This window comes from Bufo bufo, chromosome 1 (genome assembly GCF_905171765.1).
Source record: "Bufo bufo chromosome 1, aBufBuf1.1, whole genome shotgun sequence".
Classification (NCBI taxonomy): Eukaryota; Metazoa; Chordata; class Amphibia; order Anura; family Bufonidae; genus Bufo; species Bufo bufo.
This window is the reverse complement of record NC_053389.1, coordinates 292,169,802-292,191,689: the sequence shown is the minus strand read 5'-3', so window position 1 is coordinate 292,191,689 and position 21,888 is coordinate 292,169,802. Positions and strand designations below refer to the sequence as shown.

Sequence of the window (21,888 nt, the reverse complement as noted above, 5' to 3'; positions counted from 1 at the left end):
TGAACTAAGGCTACTTTCACACTTGCGGCAGTGTGATCCGGCAAACAGTTCCATCGTCGGAAGTGCCCGCCGGATCCACCGATCTGCCGCTGACTGAAAGCATTTATGAGACTCATCCGTATGCGGATCCGTCTCACAAATGCATTGCAAGAACGGATCCGTCTCTCCGCTTGTCATGCGGACAGACGGATCCATCTTGTATCCTTTTTTTTTCCAAATTTTTAGCGGTCTGAATGCCGGATCCGGCACTAATACATTCCTATGGGGAAAAATGCCGGATCCAGCATTCAGTCAAGTCTTCAGTTTTTTTTTGCCGGAGATAAAACCGTAGCATGCTGTTTTTCTCTTTTGCCTGATCAGTCAAAATGACTGAACTGAAGACACCCTGATGCATCCTGAACGGATTACTCTCCATTCAGAATGCATGGGGATATGCCTGATCAGTTCTTTTGCGGTATAGAGCCCCTGTGACAAAACTGTATGCCGGAAAAGAAAAACGCTAGTGTGAAAGTAGCCTAAATCTGACATTCATGAATTAGTCTATAACGGGGGAAATGTCATGTGATCACTATACTGAAATAGAAAAGTTACTCAACATTTAAGATAAAAAGATGGAATAGTTTATTCCTTTAATCTAGGGTTGCAGTATTACACTTGTATTTATTTATAAATGTTTTTTTTTTTTTTTTGTTTTTTTTTTTGTTTTTTTATATACACGTTCCTCATCTGTGCTGATTAATCTGAAGGCACCACCAGGAATTGTAACCCCAAAGCAGAAGCCCATAGCTAAATCTACAGCTGTGACCCCAGCGTCACAAGCCAGTGTTGCAGCAGTGAGGACTCCTGCCAAGACGGCAGCTGATGAGAGCAGCGAGGACTCTGATAGTGATGAAGAGGTAACTCTCCTTGTTAGGGACATGCTTCAGTTTATAATATATAATATTACCATCAGTGGCCGATGATGGTGGAACATGATGGACTGGCAGCAAAAATAGGAAAGAACTTTATTAATTTGGGTCTAAGCTGCTTCGCTTTGTTTCTTTTGGTGACCACAAAAAAAAGCCAATTGTACCGGAGAGTACTCTGTTCTTTTCCTACTCTCAGTTGTAGCAAACAGTGAGGTTGAAGCATTTGAACTTCCACCATTGGTCATTGATGGCATATCACTTTGTGGAATGCTGCATTCATTTTTGTTCAGTGAGTTGATAGCTATTTTTTACTTTCTCTCTAGCCTAGCTCTTCTATAAAAGCTCCAGTTCCAACAATCAGTCCATCGGTTAGACCATCTGAATCAATCACTGCACGTGTCCCAGACTCTGATGCTGACTCTGAAAGCAGCGACTCTGAAGAGAAAACGGTATGTTAAAAGTATTGTCACTTTTTGTTATAGTGAGTCCAAACCTGTGTTTCCATGGCAACATACTTAAAGCAGTCCGGTTCAGAGTATAGTGAGGGGTTTTGTTTTGTTTTTTTTATTTATTTTGTTAACACAATCATTTTGGTCTGCAGGAGCTGTAGACACAATCTGCAAATTTGGTTCTTATCTATATCTGAATGCACTGGCTTTAGTGTCATACTTCATGTGAACTGAACCTCTTTAGTGTCACAGGAAACATTTTCTAACAGAAAACAATTTTTTTTTTTTTTTTTTTCTCTCATAGCCTACTGTAGGCACTACAAAACCGAGCAAGCCAGCCCTTGCTGCCAAAGGGAAACCAGGAATTTCTGCAACTTTACAACCAGATGAAGAAAGCAGTTCAGATGACAGTGACTCTGACTCGGACACAAATGAGCATGTACAATCTGTAAGTGTCAAGGGTGGAATAAAGCAGGTTATACACATGAGGGCTGTTTCACACTTGCGTTGTGGCATTCCAGTTTTGAGATCCAGCAGAGGATCTTTAGTTAGCCATAATGACCATTTTCGATTGGCCACATAGTGGGTAGGAAAATTATGCGCTGTGGGTGACCACAGATTTTCTCCTCATAATTATACTCTGACAGAATTGTTTTTCACACATTACTGGTTTACTTTGCCATATTCTCAGTTGGCTCTTACTTACTATAAAATGTTTTAAATCTTCAATAAAGATGTTTGTTATAAAAAAACTGAAATGCTAAACACATCCTGCACGATATGATAAAAACACTCAAGGAACTAAATGTAAAATCTATATTTGAACTAATACTGCATTTATTATGATAAATATGAGTTTCTTAGTAAATATATTTTGATCAAAAAATATCTGAGCCCACCCACCATGACAAGGTGACCTAATTTCAGGCGGGAACCTACTCTATTTAATACCCATCTCCATGCCATGTAGGCATCTAAATTCAGGAGAGCAGACCCCACGGTGTGACTACAATAGTTACCTCTGTGTGCCATAGACATCCAGTGAGAGGAAGAGCAAACTCCGCTATATGTATCACACATTAAAATCACTTGTGGAATAGATGGGATTGTAGGAATGCATTAAGACCTGGAGGGGTATGTACTACAAGGATGGAAAAAACACACACAATTATACACATCCTGCACAATAAGATAGATATGCAGATGTACATGACCAAAATTAAATAATACTGCCTTTAATACGCTAAATAAACATATGAGGTTTACTTGCCTATAACATATCATTGCCAATAGGGGCTCATGGTTTGGACATGTTTATTGCATTTCTCACATGCCATGGCAATTCTTTGAAGAGCCTCTTTCAGCATGATCAACCCTGTTAAAACAAGCTGATTAAAGCGATAACTTTCTTTTGTCTTTGTTAAACAGCTGCAGAGATGTCTGTATATATATTCATATACAAATTAATTATTGGAGCAGTGCATTTATAACACTGCTATGCACTGCACATTTCGCCCTCCTCTCGATTGACAGGGCTAGACATCAGCATACTGAGAGCACAGCTGTGTCCTAGCATGCACATATCATATACACTACTTTCTATAGCCTTACCATGTTAGGAATAGAGGTTTTCTATACTTGAAAAGCTAATGCATATTACTGGTGTCTTTATAATTTATTTTTTTAAATAATATTTTGCCTGTGAATAAACCAGTAATATGTATTAGCTTGATAAGCATAGAAAACCTTTATTCCGAAGTATAGAACTCTCCCCACCCCAGTATAGTAAGACTTTTTATTATGGGTTGCATGTGAAAGATGTCTATCCTGGGTTTTGAACATCTACATGCAACTTTCCTCCAGGCTACAGCCTTGTCATATTGAGCAGAGTGGGTTTCTATACTTAGAAAGCTAATGCATATTACTGGTGTTTTTACAATCCTATATTGTGCCTGTGAATAAACCAGTAATAGGTATTAGCTTTTTAAGCATCTAAAACCTCTATTCTCTACATGGTAAGGCTATAGTAAGCAGTGTATGTGATATGTACATTCTAGGATACAGATTTGCCCTCAGCGTGCTGGTGTCCAGCCCTGTAAATCCGAGAAGGGAGGGGGGGGGGGGGGGTACAGGGGTGTTACAGAAGCGGTGCTCCAAGGATTCAGCCCTGCCCCCTGGTGCTCCAAAATGCTCTTGCATATGACTAAAACAGAGCCATCTCTGCCTGGTTTATTAACCCCTTGACGCATCAGCACGTAACTGTACGTCCAAATTGCAAGTGACTTACTGCATTTGGACGTTCAGTCACGTCCAAACTGCTTACCGAGGCTGTGACACTATAAAGTGTCACAGCCCCGGAGTCTCCGCTCTCCCCGATAGCAGAGACACCAGGGAAGCCGGCAAGGGACCAATCGGAGCGCAGCACTGTAAAAATGCCAGTTTCAGGCTGTGATCTCCACTCTGGAGATTGCAGCCTGAAATAGGGTAAGACCCCCTGTGTGCCAACGTGCCACCAGTGAATTTAGTGCCCCCTGTTAACCCTTTCAAGCCCGGAGGTGTTTTTTGTTTTTTTTGTGCTCCCTGCCTTCCCAGAGCCATAACTTTTTTATTTGTATAAAGAAAGACACAAATGCAATAGCACTCTGCAACCAGCACTCTGCCCTGCCTCCATGCTGGATGTTGAATGAGGCATTGGTGTACATTTTGGCCAAAGCGTAATAAGCCACTCACCACGTCAAGGTCCCCCACATTTTTTATTTGTATGTTCACATAGCGATATGAAGGCAAGTTGTACTTTCCACTGCCACCATTTAATATTGCATATGATGTAGTGGGAAGCAGGGGAAAAAAATCCAAATGGGGTGAAATTGCAAATAAAAATGCAATTCCACCACAGTTTTCCTTTTTTTTTTTTTTTTTTTTGTGGGGCGATCTAAACTTTTCAATAATACCATTCTGGGGTGTGTGACTTTTTGATCACGATTTATTGAATTTTTTGTAGAAAATGAAGCGACCAAAAATGGCGAATCGGCCATTTGGATGCTTTTTTCCGTTTTGCTGTTTGCCGTATGACCTTTTGATATCTCAAATATAAAAAAAATATAAATCCGTATTAAAACGCAAGAAAAATTATAGAAGTGTGGTATCGATGTAACCGTACTGACCTGGAGAATGAAGATAACGGGTCAATTTTACCGTATAGTGTAAAAAATAAAAAACCTTTATCAGAATTGCGTTTTTTTTTTCCCAATTCTACCCCATTTGGATTTTTTTTTTTGCTTCCTACTACCTGGTATGCAACCGTAAATGGTGCCATTAGAAAGTACAACTTGTCCCGTAAAAAATAAGCCCTTTATAAAGCTATGTGAATGGAAAAATAAAAAAGTTAGGACTATGGGAAGGCAGGAAGTTTAAAAGGAAAATCCTCAAGGGGTTAAAGTGAGTTTTGGCAATTTTCTTAAAATTTAAATTTGCTTCTAAATACAAAATGACATTTAAAAAATGATGCCAACATAAAGTAGACATATGGGAAATGTAAAGTAATAACTATTTTATGAAGTATTACTATATTTCCACATTTTCTGCAAATTTTGGATTATTTTTTTTGCATAAAGGTAAAATGTATCAACTAAAATTCACCACTAACATAAAGTATGATGTGTCACGAGAAAGCAATCTCAGAATGGTTTACCAAATAAACTGACACGTCAGATTTGGAAAATGGGGCTCCGACATTTGGTCAAAACTAGCTGTCGCTTGAAGGGGTTAATAGGGTTGATCATGATGTGTTACAATGGAATTATATAGGATCGCATATAGCTTGTTCGTGTCCTGTAATACAAGAACGACCCTAGGACTTCCTATTTTTGATGTGCTTGGTATTATTCTACTTTGTTGCACGGATCTGTACAGTCGGCCTTACCTCATAGACTGTGTATTATTGCATTGTTTTTGATTTGCCAATGATTGCACTCCACACATCTGTAAGCGACATGATTTATTATGACGATGAGACATTTGTATTTGTCTTTTCTAATTTTCTTAAATAAAAAATTTAAAAGAAAGTTTATAAAATAGGGTTGATCATGCTAAAGTGATTGCTTGAAAAATCAGGCATGTTTTCATGTATTTGACCCATTTCTATTTCTTCTGCTTACCAGGCTATACAAACACCGAAAACAAAAGTTGCATCACATAATAAAACTGCAGCAACCCCATCGCCAGCACCACTTAGTGCTACCAAAGAGAAGACTCCTGGATCCAGGAAAGCCAGAGTTGCCCAAAACCCATCAACTGACACTTCTGAAACCATCGACTCCTCAGATTATGACAATCCTCTGCCTGCTCAGGTACAGTATTTGGTTTTTTTTTTCTCCTTTATCTCCTTAGTAGCTGTGTCTTAGAAAGCCAAAACTCTTTGGGTTGATTATCAAATGAAATCAGTTTTTTTTTTATTTTATTTTTTGTTTTGTTTTTTTATAAATACCCTGGAAAATATAAAAAAAAATTTTTTTAATAGCACTGCGGTCCACAATGTTCGGGCACTGACCGTGTGGCCGCCATCTTGGAACGCGGACTCATTCACTTGAATGGGGTCTGCGATCTGCATTCGATGGTCCTGTGCATGTACTACTAGTCGATACTGTGCATGTACTACTTTTTTTTGTGGTGCAGAGGCACGGACAGAAAATCCACTGAAGCACTCTGTGTAGTGCTTCTGGTCCATGCCTCTGTTCCGCATCATATCTCCCGGATTGCGGACCCATTCAAGCGATGCGGGCTGTTTGCAGGCCGCAATCTGGACACGTCTGGGCAACAGCTGTGTGCATGAGCCCTCATGCTTAAATTATGTCCTCTTTCCATAATGGTCTTGATATAGTGGATGAATTGGTTTATGGTTGTAAGGGGCAGGGCTAGAAGCTGCCGTGTGGAACTTGTGTGTTTTTTTTTTTTTTTGTTTTTTTTTTTGTTACCCCCCATAATGTCACATATAAACCTGTGGGGGGGGCATTTAACATTAAAAAAATGCAGTTTTTTTTCCTGTAACTGGGGCTGACAAATTGGACCCAGTTACAGCCGGAATACCACTCCCTCAGTCTTTACCTGGGCTCTTTAGCCATACTGGGGTGTTCTCTGGTCCCTGGATCCCTGAATGTTCATTCACTGGTTGTCGGTTCAAATGTGACTTTAATGTTGCAGGAGGTTTAATTATTATTTTTCTTCACCTGCTATTGGATTTTTCAGCAGTCCTTTTGGTTTTAGTATAGGAGTTATGTTTAGCCCTACTGCAGAGCTCATCTGTATTATCCAGTGATGTAGAAGGCGGAGGCGATAAGCTGGAAGCTAAGTACAAAGTGCAGTGGCCGGGTAACTGCAGCTCCACTCTGTTCAGAGTGCTAGTTCTAGTGGTTGCAGGAAAAATGTATCGGGACTGAGGATAGGCCATCAGTATAAAAATTGCAAATTTGTTTCATTTTACATACATCGGAGCACTAAGTTGTTTGCAAAAGTTAATCCTTCCTTGTCATTTTTTTTTTCACATTTATTACAAATCTAGACATTAAAGGGTTCCTTCGTACCTCAAAAAAGAACAGTAAAGCGGTCACTGCAACCCGGAACTGCAGTCAAAAGCAAGAAAGGGAGTCCTGTCAAGGCTGTAACAGACACCATGAAGGAGAGCTCGGGCAGCATCAAAGAGGATCAAGTACTGAACTTTGCCTAATGCTACATAAGTAGCCAGTAGCTTATACTATAAATGCTGCATGTCAGTCAGTAATCATTGCCTAAACATTGCTATGTCTTTACAAGAAAACAGATGTACGTGCTTTGCCAAAGCACAAGATGTCTACAGCTATTTCTCTATTGACGTCCACTCCATCTGGAGACTCCCCATCCAAGGGTAAAGCAGGGTTGCCCATGAAGAGTCAAAAAGCAGTGATGACAGCCCAAGCGTTGGTCAAAGAGAGCAGTGAATCTGAGAGCCATGGGAAGGTCACTGAACAGGTAATATATGGATAGGAAGTAGAATGAAATCTGGGATTATTGGATTTGTGGTTGCCAATTTAACAAATGTTGTGACCACTGTAGGTTGGAACACCAGCCCCAAAAAGAAACCGCTCTGTAGCTAAAACACCAAAAGCATCCAAAGAGAAAACTGTAAAGCCTGCAAGTCGCGGTAAAACTTCTGTTGCGCTGCCTGCAAAGGTGTCAAGCGAGTCTTCCGAAAGTAGCTCCTCGGGCGAGAAGGCAGCTAAGGTACGTGCTGTTTGCTGTCTTCAGGCTGAATTAAAGGGGTTTTCTGAGATTTTCATAGTGATGATCTATCCTCTGCATAGGTCATCAGTATCTAATCAGTGGGGGTCTGACACCCGGGACCCCTGTCAATCAGCTGTTTGAGAAAGTAGCGGTGCTCCTGTGAGCGCTGTGGCCTTCTCTCTGCTTTTCTTAGGCATAGGTCAGTCCTATTCAAGTGAATGGGACCGAGTGTGATACCAAGCACAGCTGCTATACAATGTAAGCCGTGCCTCTATACTGATGACCTATCCAAAGGATAAGTCATCAGTAGTAAAATCTCAGAAAACCCTATGTGGTATGTTCACATTCAGCAGTTATGTTTCAAAAATCTTTGCGACTGAGAGTTCCATTCCATAACTCTAAAATGAGAAAATGAAATGTTTCTCGCTGGTATCATTGGGGGACACAGGACCGTGGGTATAGCTTGCTGCTGCCACTAGGAGGCGACACTAGGCTGAAAAAAACTTAGTTCCTCCCCTGCAGGCTATACCCCCTCCAGCCTGGAGAGATCATGTCAGTTTTTAGCTTAGTGTCGTAGGAGGCAGACCTCCTTGCTCCCAATGATACCAGCGAGAAAACGAGATTTTTGTGAAACTCACCTGTAAAATCTCTTTCTCGTGTAGTTCATTGGAGGACACAGCACCCACCCAGTATTTATTAGTGTTGATAGGGATGTCTGGTTGCCGGTCGAGTGTTTAGCGGGTTCGCTTCCGCCGGTGCCGGTGTTGCATTCTCCTTTACTTGGCACGTTTTCTACTGCTTGAGCACAAACTGACATGCTCTCTCCAGGCTGGAGGGGGTATAGCCTGCAGGGGAGGAGCTAAGTCTTTTTTCAGCCTAATGTCGCCTCCTAGTGGCAGCAGCAAGCTATACCCACGGTCCTGTGTCCCCCAATGAACTACGAGAGAAAGAGATTTTACAGGTGAGTTTCACAAAAATCTCGTTTTCTGCAGCACGTGCATGGGTTTCTGAAAACCATATTCAGATAAAGGGGGCAGTCATAGCAATTTCTGCAACACATCTGCCATTTGTGAACTTGCCCTAAAGGTGGATTTACATTGGGCAACTAGTAGCAGATTGTTGGGAAGGAAGTGTTCCTTGCTGCTTCTCGTTAGGTGGAGGTGAAGAGCTGAATGAAGCCGAGTGGTCACTATTGCGATCACTCGTCCTCATACAAACGCATGGTTTCTGAGCAGCAGATCACTGTTTAGACCCCAAGATCTGCCGTCCAGAAACAATAATTTATTTTCAAGCACAAAGGACAGTTTCACCCCATGAGCAAACGTTTCATTCGTTCATGAGGTGATCTGCAGCTTTAGATGGGCAGATTGTCGGAAACAAGCGTTCGCTGTCCGAATATCGCCCTGTCTAAATCCACCTTAAAAGTAAAGAGATGATAAACTTGTCTCCATTGTTGGCAGTAAGATTGACTGCATGCTTCTAAAACAGTCTTGAAAAAATCCTGTGGAGCACATGGGGTTTTTTCTTCCTTGTCTCTTCATGGACAGCAGGGGACCTTGACAGGAATAGGATGTGTAAAAAATGGTTATGGTGGTTAGCTGTGTGACTGATACTTTCCCATTGTGCTGGTCATCTAATAACGCTCATCTCTAAACTACTGAGAGGTCATAAACACGTATTTAAGCCACATTCTTATCAGTAAGATAAGACCTGAGCTATAATGAGTGTTTATAATGTCAGAGATAAGGAGCCTGTTGCTCCTGGTCTGACTGAAAAGAGAGAAAAGGGTGCTTCTACAGAAAAAAGGATGTCATATTTTAAAAAAAAGACCAATTAGCTTGAAAGGAGTACAATGCAATAATAAAATAAAAAATCCTCCCCGCCCCCAAAGGTGTACATAGCCTTTAACTACCGGATGGCATCCCCAGCTGTAGCCCACTTTGCATGCAAGTGTGAGTGTAGGAGATTTTGCTACCTGTGGAAAGTGAAGGTATGGTGTACGTTGCATTCAGCTTCCCTTTGTACCCTACACTGATCATACAGCTCAGTGCCAGCCAGGGAGGGGGAGGACGTCTTAAATTTTCATAGAAAAGGAGCCATTTATATTACAAATGTATACACACACAGGTGGGGAGTACCAATTTCGGCACTCGGAACTCTCTCATCTTTGGCAGGTTGGCCATTTAGATATGATGGCCTGGTTGCAGCAGTGATATTTTCTTCTATGGTTTAATGTTTTGATCAAAATAGGCTACAAAGCAGACACCAACCGTGCAAACTAAACTGGAAAAGTTCTTCACTAAGCACAGCATTACTCCAGCAAAGACCAAGGCCAAAACCACTGCTAGTCTGCTTAAGGCATTCCTTACAGACTCGGATGAGACATCAGACGATGAGGAGAAGCCTGTGGAGGTACAGTACTGTCTTCTGTGTACACCTATAGCTCAAATGCTCAGACACATTACAGTACAGAATTATTGCATATCCTTGAAGTGATCTTTGTTTGCTTTTTAGGATTAGAATTGTGGGCTGATTTCTTTATCTATCTCCAGTTCTCAGCTTTGACTTTGGGGTACAGACTTCAATATCTTCTCCTTTAGACACAAATTTAAGACTTACCATTATGGCTGCCTATAGCCATCAGGAGGGGGAGCTTAGGGCATAATCTTTTATGCATTAAATGTAATAATTACAATCTGCAATAAGCTCCCCCTAGTGGGAGGTTCCGGGCAAAGTTTTTTATATTTATGCTATGCAGGAGGCTAACAGCTGTTCTCAGGGGGAAAAAGACCTCTAAAGATACACTATGTGGACTGAAGTCCAGGGACACCTCTTTTAAGGGGATTTTTTTGAATATAGCAGAGCGCTGCTTCGGCTGTTCTCAGAAGTCCCATAGTGGTGAATGGAAGGGTGGGCATGTTTCTTCGGCATTCTCTCCATTCACTGCTGTGGGACTTCACAAAATAGCTAAGCATGTCCTCACAGGTAATTTTGAAAGTCCCATAGCAGTGCGTGGAAAAGCCAATGCACATGCGCGGCTGGCTGCCCGTTCAGGGCCCCTTTTGGAGATAGGTGCATGTCCCAGATGGGATAACCACTTTACTAAATCAAGGGGGTTGTCTCACTTCAGCAAATAACATTTATTGCGTATAGAAAGTTAATACACGACACTTACTAATATATTGTGATTGTCCATATTGCTTCTTTTTCTGGCTAGACCCCTTTTTCCATCACATTATACACTGCTCGTTTCCATGGTTACGACCACCCTTCAATCCAGCTTTGGTGGCCGTGCTTGCACACTATAGGAAAAAGTGCTGGCCTATTTGTGCTCCTATTGTCTTGGCCACCAGAGGTCAGTGCTTTTTTTCTATAGTGTGCAATCATGGCCACTGATGCTGCACTGAAGGGTGGTCGTAACCATGGAAAAAGGGGTCTAGCCAGCAAAGTAAAGAATATGGATAATAAGTGGTTTGTATTAACTTTCTCTACAAAATAAATGCCACTTTCCGAAGTGAGACAACCTCTTTAATCAGAAAATGTTAAATCTTCAAACTGTATGGAGTCTCAACTAAGGCTACTTTCACATTTGCGCTTTCCCTTTCCACTATTGAGATCCTTAATAGGATCTCAATAGCGGGGGAAAACGCTTCCGTTTTGTCCCCATTCATTGTCAATAAAGACAAAACTGAATGAAACTGAGTGCGCCAGAATGCATTCTGTTCTGTTTGGTTGCATCCCCATCGCGGACAGAATAATGCTGCAAGCCGCGTTTTTCTGTCCGTGATGTGGTGCTTATAAAGACGGATCTGTCATGACACAATGTAAGTCAATGGGGACGGATCTGTTTTCTGACACAATAGAAAACGGATCAGTCCCCCATTGACTTTTAATGGTTTTTATGACTGATCCGTCATGGCTAGATAAGACCTAATACAAGCGGATCCGTTCATGACGGACGCAGTCAGTTGTATTAGGGTCCATTCACACGTCCGTAAGTGTTTTGTGGATCCGCAAAACACTGACACCGGCAATGTGTATTCCCGCAAAATTGCTGACCCATTTTGCGGACATGTGAATGGACCCTAATCGTGACAGAAGTGTTTTTGCTGATCCCTGCCAGAGCAGGAAAAAAAACCAAGTGTGAAAGTAGCCTAAATTGTACATGTTCCTTTTGAAGAGAATCTGTAAGCAGGTTTATGGTGCACAAACTGACGGACTCTAATTGAAACACAGTAATATAAAAATGATATATATTTTTTTTTTTGTACAGTCATTTTCTTCACTAGTGATCAGATCCCGGGGGTCCTGGCATTTGTGAGCTATGGCTTCTCCCAACCACCCACGGATGATTATCAGCTTTCTTCCTATACTTTGTATTAGGAGAAAGCTGCCACTCAGTGGCGGGGGCACCAGGAGCTCTGGAATACAAGACTGCAGAAATTTGTTCTCCATAGAGCTGCTTACCAGTCATTGCACAAAAAAATAAAAAATAAAAGTGACCTTGCATTTGACTCTAGGTCTCAGACTGGGCACCATAAACCTGTGTCGTATTCTTTTCAGTTTACAATTGACATGTTATGACACAAGTGCAAAGTTCCCATCACCATTTAGTGCTAGTTGTAGACCTAAAGTGGCACTTTTGTTATGTCATAGCCACGTGTCAAAAATTTTAATTGGTGGGGGTTCAAGCACCGAGACCCCTGCCAATGGCTAGAATTAGGAGAGAGATGTGCTCACATCACTCTTTCTACTGACTCGGTAGAAAACCTATGGGCCTATCTCTGTTCGGTCTTGTGGATCAGTTTTCCTGAAGTGCAGTGCCACCTAAAGGGAGTCTGTCAGCTATTTTCCTCATAATAAACTGCTAGAATCACATGTAAGGCTGGGTTCACATCACGCTTTTCCCATCCGTTTAATGTGTAAAAAAAATATATACCTTACACGGATGCCTCCGTCTGATGCCATACAGTGGCATCCGTTCACCATAGTTCAACTGTAAAAAATAAAGACTTAATAAGTAAATAAATAAATAAAAAATAAAAAAAATAATATATATATATATATATATATATATATATATATATAATTAAGAACACCTGTTCTATTTCTCATTAATGCAATTATCTAGTCAACCAATCACATGGCAGTTGCTTCAATGCAGTTAGGGGTGTGGTCCTGGTCAAGACAATCTCCTGAACTCCAAACTGAATGTCAGAATAGAAAAGAAAGGTGATTTAAGCAATTTTGAGCGTGGCATGGTTGTTGGTGCCAGACGGGCCGGTCTGAGTATTTCACAATCTGCTCAGTTACTGGGGTTTTCACGCACAACCATTTCTAGGGTTTACAAAGAATGGTGTGAAAAGGGAAAAACATCCAGTATGCGGCAGTCCTGTGGGCAAAAATGCCTTGTGGATGCTAGAGGTCAGAGGAGAATGGGCCGACTGATTCAAACTGATAGAAGAGCAACGTTGACTGAAATAACCACTCGTTACAACCGAGGTATGCAGCAAAGCATTTGTGAAGCCACAACACGCACAACCTTGAGGCGGATGGGCTGCAACAGCAGAAGACCCCACCGGGTACCACTCATCTCCACTACAAATAGGAAAAAGAGGCTACAATTTGCACGAGCTCACCAAAATTAGACTGTTGAAGACTGGAAAAATGTTGCCTGGTCTGATGAGTCTCGATTTCTGTTGAGACATTCAAATGGTAGAGTCCGAATTTGGCGTAAACAGAATGAGAACATGTATCCATCCTCTGATGGCTACTTCCAGCAGGATAATGCACCATGTCACAAAGCTCGAATCATTTCAAATTTGTTTCTTGAACATGACAATGAGTTCACTGTACTAAAATGGCCCCCACAGTCACCAGATCTCAACCCAATAGAGCATCTTTGGGATGTGGTGGAACGGGAGCTTTGTGTCCTGGATGTGCATCCCTCAAATCTCCATCAACTGCAAGATGCTAGCCTATCAATATGGGCCAACATTTCTAAAGAATGCTATCAGCACCTTGTTGAATCAATGCCACGTAGAATTAAGGCAGTTCTGAAGGCAAAAGGGGGTCCAATACCGTATTAGTATGGTGTTCCTAATAGTTCTTTAGGTGAGTGTGTATGTATGTATATGTGTGTATATGTATATGTGTGTATGTATATGTGTGTGTGTGTGTGTATATATATATATATATTCTAAAAAAGAATTCAAGGCAGCACACAGATATCCGTGAAAAACAAAGGGTATTTTATTCACCCATGTGTGGACAGCAAAGTTTCAGCTCTCTATGGAGCCTTTGTCAAGCCATAATACTCAGTGCAAACTCAGGTGCTTATAAAGCATACAAATTTAACAAAATGTGATTACATGATTATATTCCAATTAATACATAAACATTAATAGAATCAGTGAATCTCGACTGTACATGATTATAATCTAAGAAGTATAGCCACACAACAAAAGATATCAAAACAGTGCCAAGTGTCACAAATATTGATCATTGATACATACAGTTATAGTGCATAAAAATAGTCAATTGATAATCTCTTGCAGGTGTACATAATAGTGTTAATTAAAAATTAATTTACTTCTGGATATCTCACATGTCTCTGGAGACCGCAGGACTCACTCGGCGTCCGGAACTCGACACTGCGCAGGCCCTCCACAGTCAAGATGGCGGCTCGGCATCACACACGGACCGAGCATGCTCACTCCCAAAGCTAGGCGGGCATAGTCAAGCAGGCACGGCGATCATGTGACCAGTCACCTGACACTCATACATAGCAACGGACCTGTTACACTATTGATTTCCTAGTTACTCATCCATAACAAAGGGGGTCCAGCGGTATGAACCAGGCTAGTGGCTAACACCACTGTCACCCTTAGCCACCTCATCCCTATAATTATATCCTTAAAATTGTCAATTTACAGGTCCGCACAGTATGAACTTTCACACCTGTTCTCCATATATGTGAGGCCTCCGCTGGGGGAACCAGACAAGAGGTAGCACACCGTAGTGGGTCCAGTGAACACAGACGTCACCGTGAAGTGACTGTGTCACAGTCCCCACATCGGGAGGACCAAGCAGCCATCCATAGACACTGTCAGTGTTAAATAATCATCAAACACACATGTGCCATGCCTGCAGTCACCGTCCATCCATGTTCTGTCAGGGAAACTCGCTGTCACAGAGCGCATATGATGCCAAGTCCCACCCCGCCCATATCGCCGGGCAGCAAGCATATATTCATAAAAAGTAATTAATTCAAAACAGTAATACTTCTTTTAATAATCATTAGTTGCCAATCAGGTCCTGCTGTCTTTCAGTTTCCAAGGAGACAATCCATTGTAAAATATATTTTCATGTTGATCTATATAAAAAAAAAATTTTTTAAAAAATACAAAATATTAATTATTGGTTTTTAATACAAAAATTGCACTTGTATAAAACCTTACAAGGAAGACAAGCAGAATTCACCAGAACCCCCAGGGACAACACAACAAAAGGATAACATCACAAGGCTGGGACAACCAACACAAATAGACAAGGATGTGGGGGAAGGATAAACAAAAACAATTACCAACACAAAACAAAACAGAGATGTCAAACAACCCTAAAGTCAACATTGAGCCCTACTGGTTTAAGAGTTTTTAACTCGAAAATCCAGTAGAGCTCCCTTCTTTTGAGACGTATCGTCCTGTCCCCGCCCCTTCTGGGTAAGGGCACTTGTTCAACTATCCTGAATTTTAAATCCCGTTCCCGGTGACCTGCTTCCGTAAAGTGCTTGGGCACAGGTAAATCCAGCCTCTTTTTCCTTATGGTATATCTGTGCTGGTTTAACCTTGTTTTGACATCCCAGGTTGTTTCCCCAACATACCATAATCCACACGGACATGATAACAAATAGATTGCATAAGTTGAATCACATGTGAGGTATTGCTTGATTCGAACTGTCTTACCAGAGGCTGGATTTACAAAGGAGTCACCCCTAATCATGTAGGGGCAGTTAACACAATTGCAGCACGGATAGCAGCCCCTGCGTGTGGAGCCGAAATATGTGTTGCAATCGACCCTCGCAGACCCAACATCTGACCTAACCAATTTGTCACCTAAATTGCGACTCCTACGGAAAGAGCACAAAGGGGGAACTTTAAATTCCTCTGTTATCAAAAACACTGGCTAAAATCGGCCAGTGTTTCCTCACAATGGAGGACATACATGGGCTGCTGATGCAGTAGTCAGTAACTAGTGGTATCCTTTGTTGAGATTTTAGGCCTCACAGGAATTGCACCTCCTGGATTTGTGTGCTGCCCATCACCCCCAATAAAGGAGTGGTTCTGCAGGTGGTGACCACAGACCACTTCCCAGTTCCTATGCTTCCTGGCTGATGTTTTGGTCACTTTTGAATGCTGGCGGTGCTTTCACTCTAGTGGTAGCATGAGACGGAGTCTACAACCCACACAAGTGGCTCAGGTAGTGCAGCTTATCCAGAATGGCACATCAATGCGAGCTGTGGCAAGAAGGTTTGCTGTCTGTCAGCGTAGTGTCCAGAGCATGGAGGCGCTACCAGGAGACAGGCCAGTACATCAGGAGACGTGGAGGAGGCCATAGGAGGGCAACAACCCAGCAGCAGGACCGCTACCTCCGCTTTTGTGCAAGGAGGAACAGGAGGAGCACTGCCAGAGCCCTGCAAAATGACCTCCAGCAGGCCACAAATGTGCATGTGTCTGCTCAAACGGTCAGAAACAGACTCCATGAGGGTGATATGAGGGCCCGACGTCCACAGGTGGGGGTTGTGCTTACAGCCCAACACCGTGCAGGATGTTTGGCATTTGCCGGAGAACACCAAGATTGGCAAATTCGCCACTGGCGCCCTGTGCTCTTCACAGATGAAAGCAGGTTCACACTGAGCACATGTGACAGACGTGACAGAGTCTGGAGACGCCGCGGAGAATGTTCTGCTGCCTGCAACATCCTCCAGCATGACCGGTTTGGCATTGGGTCAGTAATGGTGTGGGGTGGCATTTCTTTGGAGGGCCGCACAGCCCTCCATGTGCTCGCCAGAGGTAGCCTAACTGCCATTAGGTACCGAGATGAGATCCTCAGACCCCTTGTGAGACCATATGCTGGTCCGGTTGGCCTTGGGTTCCTCCTAATGCAAGACAATGCTAGACCTCATGTGGCTGAAGTGTGTCAGCATTTCCTGCAAGACGAAGGCATTGATGCTATGGACTGGCCCGCCCGTTCCCCAGACCTGAATCCAATTGAGCACATCTGGGACATCATGTCTCGCTCTATCCACCAACGTCACGTTGCACCACAGACTGTCCAGGAGTTGGCAGATGCTTTAGTCCAGGTCTGGGAGGAGATCCCTCAGGAGCAGTGTTCCCTCTAAGCCTTAGCAGCTGCTGAGCGGGGTCGGCTCAGAGCTGGGCACAGCGCCATCAAAGGTGGGCGATAGGAAAACCTAAGATAATTGTCACTTCAAAGAGCATACAAACCTCTGCGCCATCCCATACAATACAGTATAGTCCTCTCTGTGATCACAAGACATTGCTCTCCATATATAAACCATACAGGGAAAAAAAAAAATCTTTGTTCCAGAGAACTTACATAGAAAAATTTATAACCAAGAGGCTAAACAAAACCCAGTTTCTGACCCTTATGTTATAACATAACTTTCATTTGATTGCTTTAATACCTAAACACCTAAAGGAAAAAAATAATTGAAAAAAGCTGCTGTTTCTCTAGATGACCTTATGTTGATAGTAGTGGTAATAGAGTCTCAAGGGTCTATAAAAGCAGCTACAACTATTTTTTATTTTTGCAAACCATTGAGACTCTATTAACACTACTATCAACATAAGGTCATCTAGAGAAACAGTAGGTTTTTATTTTTTTTTCTTTAGGTGTTAAAACATAACTTTATTAGATTGCTCAAACACCTAAAGGGGAAAAAAAAAAATTTTAAAAACCTGCTTTTTCTCTAGATGACCTTATGTTATTAATAGTGTTAATAGAGTCTCAAAGGTCTGTAAAAATAGTGTAGCTGCTTTTATAGACCCTTGAGACTCTATTACCACTACTATAAGGTCATCTAGAGAAACAGCAGCTTTTTAAAATTATTTTTTTCCTTTAGGTATTAAAGCAATCAAATGAAAGTTATGTTTTAACATAAGGGTCAGAACAGAACTGGCTAGGACGTCTAACTTATACATCGTCTTGTATACAGTGATATGGAGCATGCTGGTATAACCTGGGCATCTCCTGTTGTATATAGTTATATATGTTACTTTTCCCCCCATTTTCCTTGGCTGAGACAAGCAACATTGCCAATGCAAAACCTGAAGGGAATTCAATGCTGTTCCAGAGAGACTCACTCTAGCCTCTCTAAGATGGCGGCGCCAACCAGCATTCCCTTGTTTTGCATTGGCTAGTCGGCTGTGATAAAGCCTCCCGTACAGTACATGCTGTTTTCATTGCTTTCTTAGGTAACACAGACACAGCTCCTGCTGCCCACATGAAGGACATATCACTGTCAGGCTCGGCCAGAGAGACTCATTCACTTCACTCACTTTAGCCTATAGGATTAAAAATAACTAAGATTGTTTAGTATTCTCCCCTACTACTGACATTCTACCGTCATTGATTGCTGAACTGGTCTCTCCTGGTATTTCTAGAGTGTGAACTCGTGACAAGAAGTGGAGAACAGCAGGGGACAATAGTGGCACTGAGAACAGCAGGGGACAATAGTGGAACTAGTAGTCTACTTGTGCCACTATTGTCCCCCGCTGTTCTCCACTTCTTGTCACGAGTTAACACTCTAGAAATACCAGGAGAGACCAGTTCAGCAATCAATGACGGTTTCTAGGATTTTACTTCTTGTAGGTAGCCCATAGGAGAAACTCACTCTCACTGTGTGCCTCTGGCCTGGCTCTAAGATGGAGGCGCCGCCGCCACTATCGCACCTTACTGCCTGCTGCTGCTGCTCAGTCCTCCTCTTCCTGCAAAAAGAAGGAGGAGGCAGAAGTAGCACGTGGTAGCTGGTAGGCGGCGCCCCGCTGTGCTGAGCCGCACAAGACTACGAGGAGGACGTCGGCGCCGTCACGCAGATGAGTCTGACGACAAGTGCTGGCATTTTGCCAGCAGCATTAGCAAACTTAGCGGCACGCTGTAGGCTGAGTGAGCGGGCATTATAGAATTGTGAGCGGGGCCACAATAATTGCTGCGCGGCCGCCCACCCGCGCAGCTTAGAGGGAACACTGCTCAGGAGACCGTCCGCCACCTCATCAGGAGCATGCACAGGCGTTGTAGGGAGGTCATACAGGCACGTGGAGGCCACACACACTACTGAGCCTCATTTTGACTTGTTTTAAGGACATTACATCAAAGTTGGATCAGCCTGTAGTGTGTTTTTCCACTTTAATTTTGTGTGACTCCAAATCCAGACCTCCATGGGTTGAAAAATGTGATTTCCATTTTTTTATTTTTGTGTGATTTTGTTGTCAGCACATTCAAAGTATTTCAGAAGAATATTTAATTAATGCAGATCTAGGATGTGTTATTTTTGTGTTCCCTTTATTTTTTTGAGCAGTGTAGATATAGAGAGAGAGAGAGAGAGAGAGAGATACAGATATACACTCACCTAAAGAATTATTAGGAACACCTGTTCTATTTCTCATTAATGCAATTATCTAATCAATTAATCACATGGCAGTTGCTTCAATGCATTTAGGGGGGTGGTCCTGGTCAAGACAATCTCCTGAACTCCAAACTGAATGTCAGAATAGGAAAGAAAGGTGATTTAAGCAATTTTGAGCGTGGCAAGGTTGTTGGTGCCAGACGGGCGGTCTGAGTATTTCACAATCTGCTCAGTTACTGGGATTTTCACGCACAACCATTTCTAGGGTTTACAAAGAATGGTGTGATAAGCGAAAAACATCCAGTATGCGGCAGTCCTGTGGGCAAAAATGCCTTGTGGATGCTAGAGGTCAGAGGAGAATGGGCCGACTGATTCAAGCTGATAGAAGAGCAACGTTGACTGAAATAACCACTCGTTACAACCGAGGTATGCAGCAAAGCATATGTGAAGCCACAACACGCACAACCTTGAGGCGGATGGGCTACAACAGCAGAAGACCCCACCGGGTACCACTCATCTCCACTACAAATAGGAAAAAGAGGCTACAATTTGCACAAGCTCACCAAAATTGGACTGTTGAAGACTGGAAAAATGTTGCCTGGTCTGATGAGTCTCGATTTCTGTTGAGACATTCAAATGGTAGAGTCCGAATTTGGCGTAAACAGAATGAGAACATGTATCCATCATGCCTTGTTACCACTGTGCAGGCTAGTGGTGGTGGTGTAATGGTGTGGGGGATGTTTTCTGGGCACACTTTAGGCCTCTTAGTGCCAATTGGGCATCGTTTAAATGCCACTGGCAACCTGAGCATTGTTTGTGACCATGTCCATCCCTTCATGACCACCATGTACCCATCCTCTGATGGCTACTTCCAGCAGGATAATGCACCATGTCACAAAGCTTGAATCATTTCAAATTGGTTTCTTGAACATGACAATGAGTTTACTGTACTAAAATGGCCCCCACAGTCACCAGATCTCAACCCAATAGAGCATCTTTGGGATGTGGTGGAACGGGAGCTTCGTGCCCTAGATGTGCATCCCTCAAATCTCCATCAACTGCAAGATGCTATCCTATCAATATGGGCCAACATTTCTAAAGAATGCTATCAGCACCTTGTTGAATCAATGCCACGTAGAATTAAGGCAGTTCTGAAGGCAAAAGGGGGTCCAACACCGTATTAGTATGGTGTTCCTAATAATTCTTTAGGTGAGTGTGTGTGTGTGTGTGTATATGTATATGTATGTATATGTATGTATATATATATATATATATATATATATATATATACACTGCTCAAAAAAATAAAGGGAACACTTAAACAACACAATGTTACTCCAAGTCAATCACACTTCTGTGAAATCAAACTGTCCACTTAGGAAGCAACACTGAGTGACAATCAATTTCACATGCTGTTGTGCAAATGGGATAGACAACAGGTGGAAATTATTGGCAATTAGCAAGACACCCCCAATAAAGGAGTGGTTCTGCAGGTGGTTAAACACAGACCACTTCTCAGTTCCTATGGTTCCTGGCTGATGTTTTGGTAAATTTTGAATGCTGGCGGTGCTTTCACTCTAGTGGTAGCATGAGACGGAGTCTACAACCCACACAAGTGGCTCGGGTATTGCAACTTATCCAGGATGGCACATCAATGCGAGCTGTGGCAAGAAGGTTTGCTGTGTCTGTCAGTGTAGTGTCCAGAGCATGGAGGCGCTACCAGGAGACAGGCCAGTACATCAGGAGACGTGGAGGCGGCCGTAGGAGGGCAACAACCCAGCAGCAGGACCGCTACCTCCGCCTTTGTGCAAGGAGGAACAGGAGGAGCACTGCCAGAGCCCTGCAAAATGACCTCCAGCAGGCCATAAATGTGCATGTGTCTGCTCAAACGGTCAGAAACAGACTCCATGAGGGTGATATGAGGGCCCGACGTCCACAGGTGGGGGTTGTGCTTACAGCCCAACACCGTGCAGGACGTTTGGCATTTGCCAGAGAACACCAAGATTGGCAAATTTGCCACTGGTGCCCTGTGCTCTTCACAGATGAAAGCAGGTTCACACTGAGCACATGTGACAGACGTGACAGAGTCTGGAGATGCCGTGGAGAACGTTCTGCTGCCTGCAATATCCTCCAGCATGACCGGTTTGGTATTGGGTCAGTAATGGTGTAGGGTGGCATTTCTTTGGAGGGCCGCACAGCCCTCCATGTGCTCGCCAGAGGTAGCCTGACTGCCATTAGGTACCGATATGAGATCCTCAGACCCCTTGTGAGACCATATGCTGGTGTGGTTGGCCCTGGGTTCCTCCTAATGCAAGACAATGCTAGACCTCATGTGGCTGGAGTGTGTCAGCAGTTCCTTCAAGACGAAGGCATTGATGCTATGGACTGGCCCGCCCGTTCCCCAGACCTGAATCCAATTGAGCACATCTGGGACATCATGTCTCGCTCTATCCAACAACGTCACGTTGCACCACAGACTGTCAAGGATTTGGCAAATGCTTTAGTCCAGGTCTGGGAGGAGATCCCTCAGGAGACCGTCCGCCACCTCATCAGGAGCATGCACAGGTGTTGTAGGGAGGTCATACAGGCACGTGAAGGCCACACACACTACTGAGCCTCATTTTGACTT

The 21,888-nt window shown here is 43.0% G+C and overlaps 1 protein-coding gene across 6 annotated transcripts in view; it reads left to right on the top strand.

The window, feature by feature from the left end:
- The window catches only part of TCOF1 (treacle ribosome biogenesis factor 1), a 137,009-nt gene that overhangs the window by 87,545 nt on the left and 27,576 nt on the right, over window positions 1-21,888 (top strand). For all 6 annotated transcript variants that reach the window (XM_040440584.1, XM_040440615.1, XM_040440606.1 and 3 more), the window contains 8 exons: window positions 747-896; window positions 1,232-1,357; window positions 1,662-1,805; window positions 5,518-5,706; window positions 6,915-7,061; window positions 7,166-7,360; window positions 7,445-7,612; window positions 9,863-10,024. In XM_040440584.1, the coding sequence (XP_040296518.1) occupies window positions 747-896; window positions 1,232-1,357; window positions 1,662-1,805; window positions 5,518-5,706; window positions 6,915-7,061; window positions 7,166-7,360; window positions 7,445-7,612; window positions 9,863-10,024 (1,281 nt within the window). The remainder of the gene's footprint in view (window positions 1-746; window positions 897-1,231; window positions 1,358-1,661; window positions 1,806-5,517; window positions 5,707-6,914; window positions 7,062-7,165; window positions 7,361-7,444; window positions 7,613-9,862; window positions 10,025-21,888) is intronic.